At 47.7% G+C, this 17,894-nt stretch overlaps 1 protein-coding gene across 5 annotated transcripts in view; it reads right to left on the bottom strand.

Annotated features, from left to right (window-relative positions):
- Positions 1–17,894, bottom strand: part of LOC123993048 (Down syndrome cell adhesion molecule-like protein 1 homolog) — a 167,837-nt gene that overhangs the window by 30,972 nt on the left and 118,971 nt on the right. For 4 of the 5 annotated variants that reach the window (XM_046294799.1, XM_046294801.1, XM_046294800.1 and 1 more), the window contains exons 6-13: positions 12,370–12,645; positions 11,761–12,060; positions 8,647–8,789; positions 8,048–8,177; positions 6,569–6,847; positions 6,363–6,482; positions 5,950–6,126; positions 123–328 (exon numbers count right to left, since the gene is read on the bottom strand). In XM_046294799.1, the coding sequence (XP_046150755.1) occupies positions 123–328; positions 5,950–6,126; positions 6,363–6,482; positions 6,569–6,847; positions 8,048–8,177; positions 8,647–8,789; positions 11,761–12,060; positions 12,370–12,645 (1,631 nt within the window). Of the gene's footprint in view, positions 1–122; positions 329–5,949; positions 6,127–6,362; positions 6,483–6,568; positions 6,848–8,047; positions 8,178–8,646; positions 8,790–11,760; positions 12,061–12,369; positions 12,646–17,894 lie in introns of those variants that run through there. The other variant, XR_006831357.1, reaches the window with a different exon arrangement.

Below are 17,894 nucleotides of genomic sequence, written 5' to 3'. Positions count from 1 at the left end.
GTGTGTGTGTGTGTGTGTGTGTGTGTGTGTGTGTGTGTGTGTGTGTGTGTGTGTGTGTGTGTGTGTGTGTGTGTGTGTGTGTGTGTGTATATATGTCTACAGTATATATGTGTGTGACTTACCTTCAGCGTAGACAATACTTCGTCACTCTTCTCGTTGGGGCTGGTGGTGATGGCGTAGCGAGGGTTACGGTCGGGGTCGATGACCGTGTCACCGCGCTCCCAACGGATGATGATAGGCCATTCCCCCCTCGCTGTGCAGTTCAGCTCCTTAATCTGTCCCTTAATGGCCATGGTGGTGTTGGGGTGCGACGTGATCATTGCTGGGACTGGAGAGAGAACGATGCAGGGAAGAATGAAGGTGGGATGGATGGCGGGAATGACAAGGGAAATAATGGGACAGGGTCCGACAGGGAAATACAGGCAGAGTTTTTCGTCATACATGAGTTTCCACCAAAATATAAGATTCAACTTTCGCACTAAGATCATTTTAGAGTTTAATCCTCCTCATTAGGAAATGCGACTGAGAATGAGATTGAAACAGCGTAACCAAGTCTTGTGTCTGGACTTAGCCTTGGCTAGCAAGCTAGCCAACTTCTTTGGCCAATTAGCTTCAGCTGGCCAGTGTGTCACCATTGGTTTGACTTTGGATAGCCTATCTGTGGGGCTAGTTAGGGACTGTCAATATATATATGATTAGTATATCATTGGTTTGAGGTTTTTAAGTCATTGAAATTTGGAGCCATTGAACATTTAAAATATTGTCCCATGTACATTGTGTAATTTACTGATGGTCCCTAACTAGCCCCATAGGGATATCCAAAGTCAAACCAAATTCACCATGGGCATTATGATTGGGTCACTTGCAGCTGTGCTCCAAATTGATGATTACTTAGGTGTTGCCAGCTGTGGGTATGTGGGCAGGATTGAAATAAACCCAACCCAAGGAAAACTGCTACACACCCTTCATTCCGTTACATATATTTTTTAAATGATCTTGTAAATCTCAGTTTTGAACGGGACTAACTGTATGGCCAAATGTATCCTATTTACACTTAATAGTCCATTTTGACACTAGAATAAATGTTTCTTACTCATAATCATAATAAAGTCACGTTACCTCGTGGCCTCATGGGTGGAATGTTACATTTTTGATAATTTATACGAATAAATAATAATTAAAAGCCAAAAATCTGGTGTTTCTATGTCAAAAAATGGTGTTATATTTCAGTCTTCTGTGATGTACGCTACCATTCAAAATTTGGGTTCATTTAGAAATGTTCTTGTTTTCCATGAAAACGTACATGAAATGAGTTGCAAATGGAATAGGAAATATAGTCAAGACGTTGACAAGGTTATAAATAATTATTTTTAATTGAAATAATAATTGTGTCCATCCTTGCTTTCGTCATAGAATCCTGAATTACATATCCTGAATACTGTCCTTTGGCATTCTAGTTGTCAAATTGTTGAGGCAATCTGAAGAGATTTCAACCAATGTTCCCTGAAGCACCTCCCACAATTTGGATTGGCTTGATGGGCACTTCTTACATACCATACGGTCAAGCTGCTCCCACAACAGCTCAACAGGGTTGAGATCCGGTGACTGTGCTGGCCACTCCATTATAGACGGATTACCAGCTGACTGCTTCTTACCAAAATAACCCTGTACAAAACTCCCACTTTACCATCACCAAAGCACCCCCAGACCATCACATTGCCTCCACCATGCTTCACAGATAGCATCAAGCACCCCCAGACCATCACATTGCCTCCACCATGCTTCACAGATAGCATCAAGCACCCCCAGACCATCACATTGCCTCCACCATGCTTCACAGATAGCATCAAGCACCCCCAGACCATCACATTGCCTCCACCATGCTTCACAGATAGCATCAAGCACCCCTCCAGCATGTTTTGCATTTTTGTCTGCATCTCACAAATGTTCTTCTTTGTGATCCCCTCAAACTTAGATTCGTCTGTCCATAACACTTTTTTTCCAATCTTCCTCTGCCCAGTGTCCGTGTTCTTTTGCCCATTTTAATCGTTCCTTTTTATTGGCCTCACAAGTTGAGGACTTGTGAGGCGTCTCAAACGAGACACTCTAATGTACTTGCCCTCTTGCTCAGTTGTGCACCGGGGCTTCAGTTCTGTGAAGGGAGTAGTACATGGCGTTGTACAAGATCTTCAGTTTCTTGGCAATTTCTTGCATAGAATAGTCTTAATTTCTCAGAACAAGAATATACTGATGAGTTTTGGAAGAAAGTTCTTTGTTTCTGGCCATTGTGAGCCTGTAATCAAGCCCACAAATGCTGATGCTCCAGATACTCAACTAGTCTAAAGAAGACCAGTTTAATTGCTTCTTATTCAGAACAACAGTTTTTAGCTGTGCTAACATAATTGCAAAAAGGTTTTCTAATGATCAATTAGCCTTTTAAAATGATAAACTTGGATTAGTTAACACAATGTGCCATTGGAACACAGGAGTGATGGTTGCTGATAATGGGCCTCTGTACGCCCATGTAGCTTTTCCATAAAAAAATCTGCCGTTTCCAGCTACAATAGTCATTTACAACATTAACAATGTCTACACTGTATTTATGTTATTTTAATGGACAAAAAAATTTGCTTTTCTTTCAAAAACAAGGACATTTCTAAGTGACCCCAAACTTTTCAACGGTAGGGTATATAAAGTGTAATATTGGGATGTAACCTCTGTGTGACCCTGATTTAGCTCACTGCAGTAAAAGCTTAAGTCCATTAGGCAATGGAGGAACAATTATCTAACTATGAAATAACACATATGGAATCGTGTAGCGACCAAAAAAGTGTTAAACAAATCAAAATATATTTTATATATTTGAGATTCTTCAAAGTAGCCAACCTTTGCCTTGATGACAGTTTTGCAGACTCTTGGCATTCTCTCAGCCAGCTTCATGAGGTAGTTACCTAGAATGCATTTCAATTAACAGGTGGGCCTTGGTAAAAGTTCATTTGCGGAATTTCTTTCCTTCTTCATGTGTTTGAGCCAATCAGTTGTGTTGTGGCAAGGTAGGGGTGGTATACAGAAGATAACCCTATTTGGTAAAAGACCAGGTCCATATTAAATCAAATCAATCAAATCAAATGTTATTTGTCACATACACATGGTTAGCGGATGTTAATGCGAGTGTAGCGAAATGCTTGTGCTTCTAGTTCCGACAATGCAGTAACAACCAACAAGTAATCTAACTAACAATTCCAAAACTACTGTCTTATACACAGTGTAAGGGGATAAAGAATATGTACATAAAGATATATGAATGAGTGATGGTACAGAGCAGCATAGGCAAGATACAGTAGATGGTATCGAGTACAGTATATACATATGAGATGAGTATGTAAACATTATGGCAAGAAATTACAATCCGTTTTTACTGTAAGTCATGAAGGCCAGTCAATACGGAAAATATCAAGGACTTTGAAAGTTTCCTTCAAGTGCAGTCGCAAAAACCGTCACGCTCTATGATAAAACGGGCTATCATGAGGACCGCCACAGGAAAGGAAGACCCAGAGTTACCTCTGCTGCAGAGGATAGGTTCATTGGAGTTACCAGCCTAAGAAATTTAAGCCCAATTAAATGCTTCACAGAGTTCAAGTAACAGACACATTTCAACATCAACTGTTCAGAGAAGACTGTATGAATCAGGCCTTCATGGTTGAATTGCTGCAAAGAACCCACTACTAAAGGACACCAATACGAAGAAGAGACTTTGGCCAAGAAACATGAGCAATGGACATTAGACCGGTGGAAATTGGTCCTTTGGTCTGATGACCGCTGTGTCGTTGTGAGACGCAGAGTAGGTGAACGGATGATCTGACGATCTCTTCAAGTGTGTTTCCCACTGTGAAGCATCGAGGAGGAGGTTGCCAAGAGTGTGCAAAGCTGTCATCAAGGCAAAGGGTGGCTACTTTGAAGAATCTATTTAGATTTGTTTAACACTTTTTTTGGTTACTTCATGATGTGTTTTGTCATAGTTCTTATGTCTTCACTATGATTCTACAATGTAGAACATAGTAAAAATAAAGAAAAACCCTGGAATGAGCAGGTGCGTACAGACCTTTGACGGGTACTGTACATGCCTTCCTCTCTCATACTCAGTTTAGTGGGAACTGTGTGAATAAGCACCAGGAAGGATGCTCACTCTACCTGTCCCCCTCTCCTCCACTTCAATCACTCACATACCATCCTATTCAACTCCTTCCTTACTCCTCACACACACAATCGATCTGAGGAGAGCAAACGCTGTTTTGTCTCCATCGTTTATTCATCCCTCCCTCCCTCCTTTCCTCCCTCCGCCGAGCAAAACGGACAGAATTGAGGGAGGCAGGAGGAGAAGAAAGGTTCAATCAACAGCACTAACACCGCCTCAGAGTGAGGGCGACACGGAGACCGAGAGAGAGAGAGAGAGAGAGAGAGAGAGAGAGAGAGAGAGAGAGAGAGAGAGAGAGAGAGAGAGAGAGAGAGAGAGAGAGAGAGAGAGAGAGAGAGAGAGAGAGAGAGAGTGACACCTACACAGCAAGTGAGCGAAGCAGAGGCGAGAGCTCGAGCAGAAGCGAGTGAGAGCAAGATACAGTAAGGTAGTGAGTGAGAAGCATCTCGGCTGTCTGTCAAGTTGCTGCAGGAGGACAGTCTGCTATTTACAGATCGACGCAGGTCAGAGGCTTCAGAGGCTAACGCACACGATAAGAGCACTTTATCAACACCGCGAGCGTTTCGCTACACCCGCAACAACATCCGCTAAACATGTGTATGTGACCAATACAATTTCATTTGATCTGATTTGATGAGCGCAAAGGTGTGTGTGTGTGTGTGTATGTGTGCGTGTGTGTGTGTGTGTGTTTTAGATGTTGATGTAACTGAAGGCCAGTGCAGGGTCGACAGATTGATCGCAGATCATGATGAAAGACAAAGTGTTTATTGAAGACGGATCCCTAGAGTCACACAATCCATCTCTCTCTCTCCTGTTCTGTATTGTATCACCAGTATATCCATGGTCACTCGCTCTCTCTCTCTGTCTCTCTGTCAGTATAGCTAGCTATGGTAGTGCTATCAGAGTCGCCTCATTGCTTTGACACACTGAGGGACTCATGAGAGAGAGAGAGAGAACGCAAGAGGAAAACTGATACTCTACGCTGACTGGAGTGTTCCAGCCCTCGCTGAAGCCATCTCATGGTGGTTCTGTGCGGCTCAGCTGGTAGACGCACTGACTGTTGTAAATCACTTTGGATCAACGTGTCTGCTAAATGGTATAGGACATCTGAACGGTTTTAGGCTGATATCAAACACGACTAGATACACAGTAACGGCAAATGCTGTAAATCAACGGGTGAGGATGTGGGAGGGGGAATCCGTGGGATATGACTTTGGGAGGGGGGGTATCCGTGGGATATGACTTTGGGAGGGGGGGTATCCGTGGGATACAAATAGCAAAGCCACGGTCTCTATACCAGGAAGGTATGTTAAACCAGAGGAGTAACAATCCTTATTTTTTTATTAAATCCTATCGGCTAGTTTTCGCCATTTTCTTCGATTATGTTCCTCGCTGTGTGTGGTTAGGTTGCAGTCAGACTCACTCTTGACCATGCGATTGCTGGTGTCAGAGCTCACTCAGTATGTGTGTGGTTGAGAGCATGTGGTCATGGTGTGTTTTTTGTGATTGTCACATAGACCCGATAGGTGCAGTGAAATGTGTTGTTCTACAGGGTCAGCCATACTAGTACAGCGATTGAGGGTTAAGTGCCTTCCTCAAGGTGACAATTACAGATCTTTCAACTTGTCGTCTCGGGTATTGGAACTAGCGATCTTTCATTTTACTGGCCCAACGCTCTAACCACTAGGGTAACTTTTGCCCTGGTGTGTGGATGAGAATGTGTACTCGTGGTCCGGGTTGAAGGTCAGACTCACTCTTGACGGTCAGGACCATGCTCTTGCTGATGTCGGAGCCCACCCCGTTGGAGGCCTGACACAGGTAGTAGCCCCGGTCCTCCTCCAGGACGTGACGAATCAGCAGGGAGCCGTTCCCCATGATCTGGATCCGACCGGTCAGAGGCACTGGGTGGTACTGCTGGGGGTTCCCTGTACCTAGCGAGGGGGTGGATTTCGCTGATGATTGCAGTATGGTTATCAAGATCATAATCCACGATATTATAGTGGTTCTGTGTGACTCAGCTGGTAGACGCACTGACTGTTGTAAATCACTTTGGATCAACGTGTCTGCTAAATGGTATAGGACATCTGAACGGTTTTAGGCTGATATCAAACACGGCTAGATACACAGTAACGGCAAATGCTGTAAATCAACGGGTGAGGATGGGTACCTTTGGCGTGCTTCCACATGACTTTGGGAGGGGGGTATCCGTCCACGGAGCAGTTGAGGACCCCCGCCTTGCCGTAGATCCCATCCTGGTTATTGGGCTGGACCACAAACTGAGGAGGCACTGTAAGGAGGGGAGGGAGAAGATTAAACTTGGAGCCTGACGGTGGGACTGTCAGTCTGTCTGTCTGTCAACCGGCCCCGTCTCACCTGTGACAGTGAGCTGCCTCTCAGAGCTGACGGTGGCGGCGTCGTTGCTAGCGATGCAGGTGTAGTTGCCGTTGTGCTTGAGCGACACCTTGCCGATCTGCAGCGAGCTCATGTACTCCTTGGTCTCGATGTTGACGCCGGACGAGGGCGCGACCTCCTGGCCGTCCTTACGCCAGGTGATGTGGATGGGCATGTCGCCAGACGACACCACGCAGGCGATGTACATGAGCTTCCCAATGGAGGTGGGGGGGAAGTCAAAGGGTTGGATCAGAGGGGGCACTGAGAGACGGAAAACAGGAGGGAGGGAGAGATATAATAAGAGGAGAAAGAAAGCATGAGGAGGAGGAGGGAGAGGGTCAAAAAGGGAGAGACAGAGAGGGAGGGAAGCAGATACATACATGTGTGTGAGAGAGAGAGAGAGAGAGAGAGAGAGAGAGAGAGAGAGAGAGAGAGAGAGAGAGAGAGAGAGAGAGAGAGAGAGAGATGGATAGTTCATATTGAGTGATTCAGACTGGGTGGTGGGCTGGTTAGTAGTTGGTGGTGAGTGACCTTCCCTGTGATCTCCAGTCAGTCTAATCCTGGAACCCAGCGTCTCCCCGGCGCCCCAACCCTCTCCACTCCAGCCCATAATAGCTGCTCTAATTAGAGCCCATTCGGCAGAGGGAAGAATGGCGTTGCCATGGTGACCACAGTAGGGGTGGGGGGCAAGGAATGAGGTGGGGAGGGGGGGGGAGGCGTAGAGCTGAGACATCTGGGGGATTTAATTTGGGCCTCGTTAAAATTAATCTAATTAAATCAGAGAAATGACGAGATGCACACACACACACACACACACACACACACACACACACACACACACACACACACACACACACACACACACACACACACACACACACACACACACACACACACACACACACACACACACACACACACACACACACACACACACACACACACACACACACACACACACCAGATGACACACCCTTCCGTCTTCCTATGGCAAGCACACATTGAACCTCATCAACACACTATAAAACAGGCAACACGCAAGCTGTGCAGTCTTGACCCTGTGCTCTGACGCACGCACACACACACACTCATATATATCTGCACAATAGCACTCTTGCTTTGTGCAATTGCTGAGTGGTTGAGAGGCTGCAGCAGGCCGCTCCGGCCCGTAATCAGAGGTCATTAGAGGCTACACGTGCGCTCTCTCGCTCTTTCACTATCTCACTTGCTCTTTCTCCCACAAATTCATTCAAACACAAAACTAACCCACTCACAAGCATACTCAAATGCACACACACACTTAGTGACGTACCCCCCCCCCCCCCCACCCCCCTTCTCCCAATACACAGCATCCAGTAACACAGACAGCCACACGCGTACCTAGAGGCTCTTGGACTAGAACTGGACACACAAATGAACGACTACCCCACCACACTTCCTGTAGAGTAAGTGACTCCTGACCTTTGACTTGGACGTAGACGGTCTGACTGATGAAGATCTGTGGTTGGATGAGCACGCTGCAGAGGTACGCCCCCTCATCCAAAACCTTCTGGACGTCACTTAGCTTCAGAGTGCCATTCTCATACACCACCTGAGATCATGATTAGGATTAAGATTAAGTTTAAAATGAACATTAGAATTAATATTAAGATTCCCCGACCATGGGAATGCCAGCACTTTAACAGTTTACATTTATACAGGGTCCGCATCCCAAATGGCACCCAATTCCTAATATAGTACGCTACTTTTAACCAAAACCCAAATAACGACAACAATCACCTCTGCATCATGCTCCATGTACACATAAATGGTCATATCTCAGATACAACATGTCTGTTTCCCCAAACTGCGCTCTGTAGGGCTCTGGTCAAAAAGCACTACGAAGGGAAAAGAGTGCAGTTTGAGGACACATACACGTTGTATCTGAGCTGTGACAATTTATTTGTACATGTAGCATGATGCTGAGGTGATTGTTGTCGTTAGTTGGGTTTTTTCTTGTTACTCTTGTTTGCGTTTGTGTACAAAATTGAGAAAATTGTGGAGAGAGGAAATGCGCCCACCTGACGATGGTTGTCGGGCAGCAGAAGCCCCTCCTTGTACCACTTGATTGAGTAGTAGGGATAGCCAATCACACGGCAGTTTATAAAGGTGTTCCTCCCAGCCACCGCCGTGATGTTACGCATATCCCTGATTCTGGGAGAACCTGAGAGAGAGAGAGACAGAGAGAGAGACAGAGAGAGAGAGAGAGAGAGAGAGAGAGAGAGAGAGAGAGAGAGAGAGAGAGAGAGAGAGAGAGAGAGAGAGAGAGAGAGAGAGAGAGAGAGAGAGAGAGAGAGAGAGAGAGAGAGAAGAAAGAGAGGAGAGCGAGAGAGAAGACAGAGAGAGAGAAGAGAGAGAAGAAAGAGAGAGGAGAGCGAGAGAGAGAGAGACAGAGAGAGAAGAGAGAGAGAGAGAGAGAGAGAGGACAGAGAGAGAAGAGAGAGAGAGAGAGAGAGAGAGAGAGAGAGAGAGAGAGAGAGAGGAGAGAGAAGACAGAGAGAGAGAGAAGAGAGAGAGGGAGAAAGAGAGACAGAGGTAGAGAAGAGAAGAGAGAGGAGAGAGATATGGGGTAGTCAGAGGGTAGTGAAGAGAAGGAGGGGGAAAGAGGGAGATCATCAGATGAGCTTGTGGAGAAAAGGGAAGGAGGGAAAGAGGAGGGGAGGAAATGAGGGAGGGAGGATCGGGTGTATGAATGGATAGGGGGTTATAATGCCCTGTCCCATTTCAGTCAAATCTGTTCGTGTGTGTGTCTGTGCGTGTACGTAACTGTGCACATGTCTATTTCCTGTGTTATGGTGAGAGTACAAACGTAATCATTGTAATACATTTCTGTTGCAATTTCCTGACTATCTTTGCACGTCCTACTGTAGGTGATTTTAGCTTCTAGATTCATTACAAATTCTAATCTCATATACATCTGTGCCAGACGGCTTGAATACACCACAAGTTTGCATTTCAGCAACAAAAGAGTGATCAAATTGAGACCCTACATCTGTATCAACACAGGTTGAGTCCCTAATGGCAGTCTATAGGCTCTGGTCAAAAGTAGCACATTGTATAGGGAATAGGGTGCCAGTTGGATGCAATCCACAGTCAGTTCGAGGATGACGGTTGGGGAGAATGGAGGAAACACAATGCACGATGAGTGTGTTACCATGGGCAACAGGGCTGGAGGACCCAGAGAGGACCAATGGTGAGAGACGATGGGGACAGAGAGAGGACAGACAGGGGAGAAAGTGAGGTGTGATGCGTTCACCGGGAGAGCGCCGGGTTGATTTAGTACGAGTCCACTCTCTCTCTCTTTTTCTCTCACTCTTTCTCTCTACTTCTCCTCGCTCTCTTGCTCCCTCGGTGTGCGTTGGTCTTTGAAGTCACAGCTCTGACAAGTCGACCGCAGATGTATTATCCACCAGCTCTGTCACGCTGCTCCTTTCTCAGACACCGTCCCTCACACACTGTCTCACACGCCGTCTCTCACACACTCTCACTCACACATGAATTCAAATGTAATGCAAGTGTGTGTTTGTGTGCGTCTGCGTGAAAGTGCAGTTTGGTGGATGTTATTGCATTTGAGTGTATCGTCAGTAAGTCAATATTGAGTGTGTTCCTGTGGAGTGTAAGTGTGTGTATATGCAAGTGTGGGGGGGAGTACTTTTGTTTTAAGTGTTACTGCGATTGAGTGTATCATCTGTCAGTGTGTATCAGTGTGTATGTGGATCAGTATGAGTGTATGTTACTGCAAGCAGAGCGTGTGTTACTGCTGGGTTTGAGAGTCCCTGGCAACAACTCATTCTCACTCCAATGTAGCATTCTGGCGTGTCTCCTTAGAGCAGACACACGTGTCATAACTGAGCGTCTTGCTGAAAGAGATGGGGAGAGAGAAAGGGAAGAAAGGGAGAGAGAGGATGGAGAGGTGGAGAGGGATACGGCTCTGGCCAGCAGTGCCACTCCTCCTCCCTGTCGTCCCCGACGATCAACGCGGTGACAGTGACATCACCAGGCCTGTCATCAATGCTCCCCATCACCTCTCTGACACATGCTCAGATGAGACTTGGCTCTCTTCTCCTCTTCTCACTCTCTCCTCTCCTCCGTTCTCTCTCTTATACGGCTCTGGCCATCAGTGCCACTCCTCCTCCCTGTTGTCCCCGGCGATCACCGCAGTGACAGTGACATCACCAGGCCTGTCATCAGTGCTCCCCATCACCTCTCTGACACAAGCTCAGATGAGACTTGGCTCTCCTCTCCTCCGTTCTCCCTCTGTTCCTCACCATCTGTCTCACCACCTCTCCACTTCCTCCTCTCTGCGTACCTCTCTTTTTCTGCATCTCTCTCTATGCCCTACTATCCTCCATCTACTCCCTCCATCTCACACTCTTTGTAACCCCCTATCTTTCAATCTTCACAACTCTTTCCCCCTCCTTCTCTTCACTACCCTCTGACTACCCCATCTCTCTCTCTCTCTCTCTCTCTCTCTCTCTCTCTCTCTCTCTCTCTCTCTCTCTCTCTCTCTCTCTCTCTCTCTCTCTCTCTCTCTCTCTCTCTCTCTCTCTCTCTCTCTCTCTCAGACTGTGGCCGCCATGGTCGTCCCTCTGTCTCTTTCTTTCTGGAGGAATACCCTGTTCCCTCTCCTGGCTTTGACACTCAAACTGTGTGTGTGTGTTGTGTGTGTGTAATAGAGAGAGTGTGAGAGTGAGTAGAGAGGGGGGAGGGACAGAGCGAGACAGTGACAGACAAACATATGGGCTGGAAGAACAAAGACTGATAGAGAACTGGCAAGAGTAGAAAAACAACAGATATTTGGAAAGAACAGATGATGGCATGGGGACAAACAAGTAGCACACACACACACACACACACACACACACACACACACACACACACACACACACACACACACACACACACACACACACACACACACACACACACACACACACACACACACACACACACACACACACACACACACACACACACACACACACACACACACACACACACACACACACACAGAGAGAGAAAGCAAGGGAGAAGGAATGTAGAGAAGGGGGAGTGGAAAGGAGGGGTAAAGGTAAGGGGGTTTGGGAGGGTGGGTATTAGAACCCAATGGCTGATATTGAAAAGTAGACAGGCACCTCTTACGTTTATGCGCGCTTGGTACTCGGCGCTACCGGCCGAGTTGCGTGCGGCGCAGCGATACACCCCTCCGTCGCGGATCTCCGGGCTGCTGACGTTGACGTGGGACACGGTGGAGCCGTCCGACAGCGTGTACTGGCTGGCCCTCACCCGAGATGGGTCCCTGGCCACAGCCTCATCATCCAGAGTCCAGGTGATGGTTGGGGGAGGGGCGCCTTTGGCAGCACACATGAGGGAGAAGGGTTCCCCCGGGACCACCACTCGCTCACTGAAGGAGGACACGATACGGGGCGTACCATCTGAGGAAGAAGGGATGGAGAGGGGGGAGAGATTAGAGGCTAGGTATGGGGTCATTTCTGATGCACGAACACGTGCACACACACACACACACACACACACACACACACACACACACACACACACACACACACACACACACACACACACACACACACACACACACACACACACACACACACACACACACACACACACACACACACTTCACAGCCTATGAGGTCGAGTTCTTGTAGATGGCAAAACACTGATAGGCGCACACACACACACAACCCAAACCCGCCCCCTTAACTCACACACACATTCCTTACCCTCCAGCAGTATGATGGAGAAGTCCTGTGCCGTCTGGCCCTTGCGGGTGGCGAAGCACTGGTAGGCTCCCGAATGTCTCTTCTGGGCAGCGGAGATGAACAGGGTCTCATTGTGGGCCCCCTGGATGGAGAAGTGCTGGTCGGGGAGGACGGGTTCTGTGTTGCGGTACCAGGACAGGGTGAAGTGGGGAGAACCCTGCACGGAACACGACAGGATCACCGTGCTGCTGATGCCCGTCTTCAGGTTCTTAGGAGACAGAGTCACTCTCAACGGCTCTTTGGATAGAAGGAGGGAAGGAGAGGGAGAGAGAGGGGAATGGATGGAGGGAGGGAGGTAGAGAGAGAGAGAGAAAGGGAAGGAGGGAAAAGGTGGTATAATTATTTTTAAAGTTAAATGACATAACTTCAGTTCGTAAATAAGTTAATGAAGTAGTTTTTCTCCAAAAAATGTAAGGGCAGATCCCCCTTATTCAAGGGTACATCACTTAAAATATATTTTATAAGTACAATACAATGTTCGGGTACAAAATGGCTGCCGTTTGTTCATCACTCAGGTGAGTGCTGCAGTACAGTACAGAGGAGGCTAGTGGGAGGCGCTATAAGAGGACGGGCTCATTGTAATGACTGGAATGGAATAAACGGAACAGTACCAAACAAGCACACGGAAACAACGTCTTTGACTCCCTTCAAACTGATTCTATTACAGCCATTACAATGAGCCCGTCCTCCTACAGCTCCTCCCACCAGCCTCCTCTGGTGCAGTACATACTGGCAGTGGAGTCGGGGTACACCGGGGTACGCCTAGAGATGTGGTGAAAACCAACTACGCCGACAGAGATGGCCGCATCGCTTCGCGTTCCTAGGAAACTATGCAGTATTTCGTTTTTTTTACGTGTTATTTCTTACATTGGTACCCCAGGTAATCTTAGGTTTCATTACATACAGTCGGGAGCAACAACTGAATATAAGAGCAACGTCAACTCACCATCATTACGATTAGATATACGACTTTCCCGAAATGGATCCTGTCTTTTGCCCACCACCCAATGGATCGGATCCCAGCCGGCGAGCCTAAACAACGTCGCCGTAAAAGGGGCAAACGAAGCGGTCTTCTGGTCAGGCTCTGGAGACGGGCACATCGCGCACCACTCCCTACCATACTACTCGCCAAAGTCCAGTCTCTTGACAACAAGGTTGATGAAATCCGAGCAAGGGTAGCATTCCAGAGAGACATCAGAGACTGTAACGTTCTTTGCTTCACGGAAACATGGCTCACTCCAAAGACGCTATCGGAGTCGGTGCAGTGAGCTGGTTTCTTCATGCATCGCGCCGACAGAAACAAGCATCTTTCTGGTAAGAAGAGGGGTGGGGGGGGGGGGGGGGTATACCGTATGATTAACGAGATGTGGTGTGATCATAACAACATACAGGAACTCAAGTCCTTCTGTTCACCTGACTTTTGCTGCGCATATAAGGCCCTCCCCCCGCCCTCCTTTCGGAAAAGCTGACCACAACTCCATTTTGTTGCTTCCAGCCTACAGACAGAAACTAAAACCGGAAGCTCCCGCGCTCAGGTCTGTTCAGCGCTGGTCCGACCAATCTGATTCCACGCTTCAAGACTGCTTCGATCATGTGGATTGGGATATGTTTCGCATTGCGTCCAACAACAACATTGACGAATACGCTGATTTGGTGAGCGAGTTCATTTGAAAGTGCATTGGCGATGTCGTACCCATAGCAACTATTAAAACATTCCCCAACCAGAAACCGTGGATTGATGGCAGCATTCGCTCGAAACTGAAAGCGAGAACCACTGCTTTTAAGCAGGGCAAGGTGACCGGAAACATGATCGAATACAAACGGTGTAGCTATTCCCTCCGCAAGGCAATCAAACAAGCTAAGCATCAGTATAGTGACATAGTAGAGTCGCAATTCAACGGCTCAGACACAAGAGGTATGTGGCAGGGTCTACAGTCAATCACGGATTACAAAAAGAAAACCAGCCCCGTCGCGAACCAGGATGTCTTGCTCCCAGACAGACTAAATAACTTCTTTGCTTCGCTTTGAGGACAATACAGTGCCACTGACACAGCCCTCTATCAAAACCTGCGGACTCTCCTTTACTGCAGCCGACGTGAGTAAAACATTTAAACGTGTTAACCCTCGCTGCAGGCCCAGACGGCATCCCCAGCCGCGTCCTCAGAGCATGCGCAGACCAGCTGGCTGGTGTGTTTACGGACATATTCAATCAATCCATATCCCAGTCGGCTGTCCCCTCATGCTTCAAGAGGGCCACCATTGTTCCTGTTCCCAAGAAAGCTAAGGTAACTGAGCTAAACGACTAACGCCCCGTAGCACTCACATCTGGCATTATGAAGTGCTTTGAGAGACTAGTCAAGGACCATATCACCTCCACCCTACCTGACACCCTAGACCCACTCCAATTTTCTTACTGCCCCAATAGGTCCACAGACGACGCAATCACAACCACACTGCACACTGCCCTAATGCATCTGGACAAGAGGAATACCTACGTGAGAATGCTGTTCATCGACAACAGCTCAGCATTTAACACCATAGTACCTTCCAAACTCGTCATCAAGCTCGAGACCCTGGGACTCGACCCCGCCCTGTGCTACTGGGTACTGGACTTCCTGACGGGCCGCCCCCAGGTGGTGAGAGTAGGTAACAACATTTCCAACCCGCTGATCCTCAACACTGGGGCTCCACAAAAGGGTGCATTCTGAGCCCTCTCCTGTACTCCCTGTTCACCCACGACTGCGTGGCCATGCACGCCTCCAACTCAAACATCAAGTTTGCGGACGACACTACAGTGGTAGGCTTGATTACCAACAAGGACGAGACGGCCTACAGGGAGGAGGTGAGGGCCTCGGGGTGTGGTGTCAAGAAAATAACCTCACACTCAACGTCAACAAAACAAAGGAGATGATCGTGGACTTCAGGAAACAGGAGAGGGAGCACCCCCCTATTCACATCGACGGGACAGTAGTGGAGAGGGTAGTAAGTTCCTCGGCGTACACATCACGGACAAACTGAATTGGTCCACTCACACAGACAGTGTTGTGAAGGAGGCTGAAGAAATTTGGCTTGTCACCAAAAGCAATCACAAACTTTTACAGATGCACAATCAAGAGCATCCTGTCGGGCTGTATCACCGCCTGGTACGGCAACTGCTCCGCCCACAACCGTAAGGCTCTCCAGAGGGTAGTGAGGTCTGCACAACGCATCACCGGGGGCAAACTACCTGCCCTCCAGGACACCTACACCACCTGATGTTACAGGAAGGCAATAAAGATCATCAAGGACAACAACCACCCGAGCCACTGCCTGTTCACCCTGCTATCATCCAGAAGGCGAGGTCAGTACAGGTGCATCAAAGCAGGGACCGAGAGACTGAAAAACAGTTTTTACCTCAAGGCCATCAGACTGTTAAATCATCAGACTGTTACTAACATTGAGTGGCTGCATACTGACTCAACTCCAGCCACTTTAATTATGGAAATTGATGTAAAAAATGTATCACTAGCCACTTTAAACAATGCCACTTAATATAATGTTTACATACCCTAAATTACTCATCTCATAGGTATATACTGTACTCTATACCACCTACTGCATCCTGCCATCTTTATGTAATACATGTATCACTAGCCACTTTAAACTATGCCACTTTTATGTTTACATACCCTAAATTACTCATCCCATATGTATATACTGTGCTCGATACCATCTACTGCATCTTGCCTATGTCGTTCTGTACCATCACTCATTCATATATCTTTATGTACACATTCTTTGTCCCTTTACACTTGTGTGTATAAGGTAGCAGTTGGAGAATTGTTAGGTTAGATTACTTGTTGGTTACTATTGCATTGTCGGAACTCGCATTAACATCTGCTAGCCATGTGTATGTGACAAATAAAATGTGATTTGATTTGATAAATAATCCTCTCCCTTGACTGGACTATGTAGCCCGAGGTAGCAAGACGGAGAGGAGGGTACAGATGTCCCCTGCAGAGAGGTAGAGAGAATATCTCTTCAACTCTCTTCTCTTGAAACGGTTCAAAATCGTAGAGTTTGGGTGTGTAAGGGGGTCCACGTTTACTTGTCTGAGCGTAATGTGCACGTTCCATGTACCTGTGACTATGAGACACCCAGAGAAACTGACAGAGAGGGAGCGAAAATGTCAATGAGCAATAAGGCAGCTGGTGTTATGTGCTGGGGACTGCTGTGTGTGTGTGTGTGTGTGTGTGTGTGTGTGTGTGTGTGTGTGTGTGTGTGCGTGCGTGCGTGCGTGCGTGCGTGCGTGCGTGCGTGCGTGCGTGCGTGCGCGCGTGTGTGCGTGCGTGCGTGCGTGCGTGTGCGTGTGCGTGTGCGCGTGCGTGTGCGTGTGTGTGTGTGCGTGCGCGTGTGCGTGTGTATGAGTGTCCCACCTCCCCTGCCCTGTCAGGTAGGGTTTGTGTGAGTTCACCATGATGTGCCCTACGGCCAAACGGACCAACTTCCACTACCCTTACCCCCCATCCTCACTCGTCCTCACCACTCTCTCCCTCCTCCCCCCCTCTCCCCTCAACATCAACATCCCATTTGTGTCTCTGTCTTGTCTCCCCAGATCTTTCGTCCCCCAAACAATACCCCCTCCTCCTCCCCTCTCCTCCTACTCCCCTCTCCTCCTCCTCCCCCCCTCTCCTCAGCTCCCAGTGATACACAGAAGAAGCTGCGCCTTCGGAACGCCCAGTGTTCCCTCCTGTCACCATGGCCACACTCGGCATGAGTTCCCGAGAGGACCGAAACGGAGCGGGCAGGAGGGGAGCGAGGTGTCCCTGGAGATCAAGATCAAACTCATCCCAGAGGTGGATTGTGGCGAGGTGACAGGGGGCAAGGACACAGCCAACAGAGCTTAAACGATCCACTCATCAATCCCTCTCTCTCCTGGTTTAAACACCTCTGTCGGGAGAGGGTGATGAGGCGTTTGGTCATGCTGGAGGAACGCAAAGGCTGAAGGTGCAACACTTTTCTACGTGTAAACGTGGTTGTATTCAATCATGGGACGGAGCTACAGGATGATAGTGTTGTTGTATTAAAATCTAGTTTCCAGATGGCCAGGACACAACATCATCTTAGTATATTTCTCTGCGGTCCGATAGCACCAAACCTACACACTAGGCTTCTTCTGATACTGGATACACCTACGTATTCCAAGGCACCAAACTGACCAATGAAAAGTCAGCCAAAACACATCCCAATAACGTGTCCACCACTTTTTTTCATTTTTTTTTCTCAGGGATTTTAAAATGTCAAACGTTTTACAGTAACTGTGATATGTGGTTGTCTTACCTAGCGACCATAAGATGAATGGACTAACTTTAAGTCGCTCCAGATAAGAACATTTGCTAAATGAATAAAAATTCAAATGTCAATATTAATTTGTATTCTGTTAATATTGTGTGTGACTTGTGCATTAGGCCACTATGTGCAAAGCGACACATCTACAGGCCTTCGTT

This window comes from Oncorhynchus gorbuscha, linkage group LG13 (assembly GCF_021184085.1).
Source record: "Oncorhynchus gorbuscha isolate QuinsamMale2020 ecotype Even-year linkage group LG13, OgorEven_v1.0, whole genome shotgun sequence".
In the NCBI taxonomy this organism is placed as follows: domain Eukaryota; kingdom Metazoa; phylum Chordata; class Actinopteri; order Salmoniformes; family Salmonidae; genus Oncorhynchus; species Oncorhynchus gorbuscha.
The sequence above is the reverse complement of the archived record's forward strand: the minus strand, read 5'-3'. Positions and strand labels throughout refer to the sequence as shown.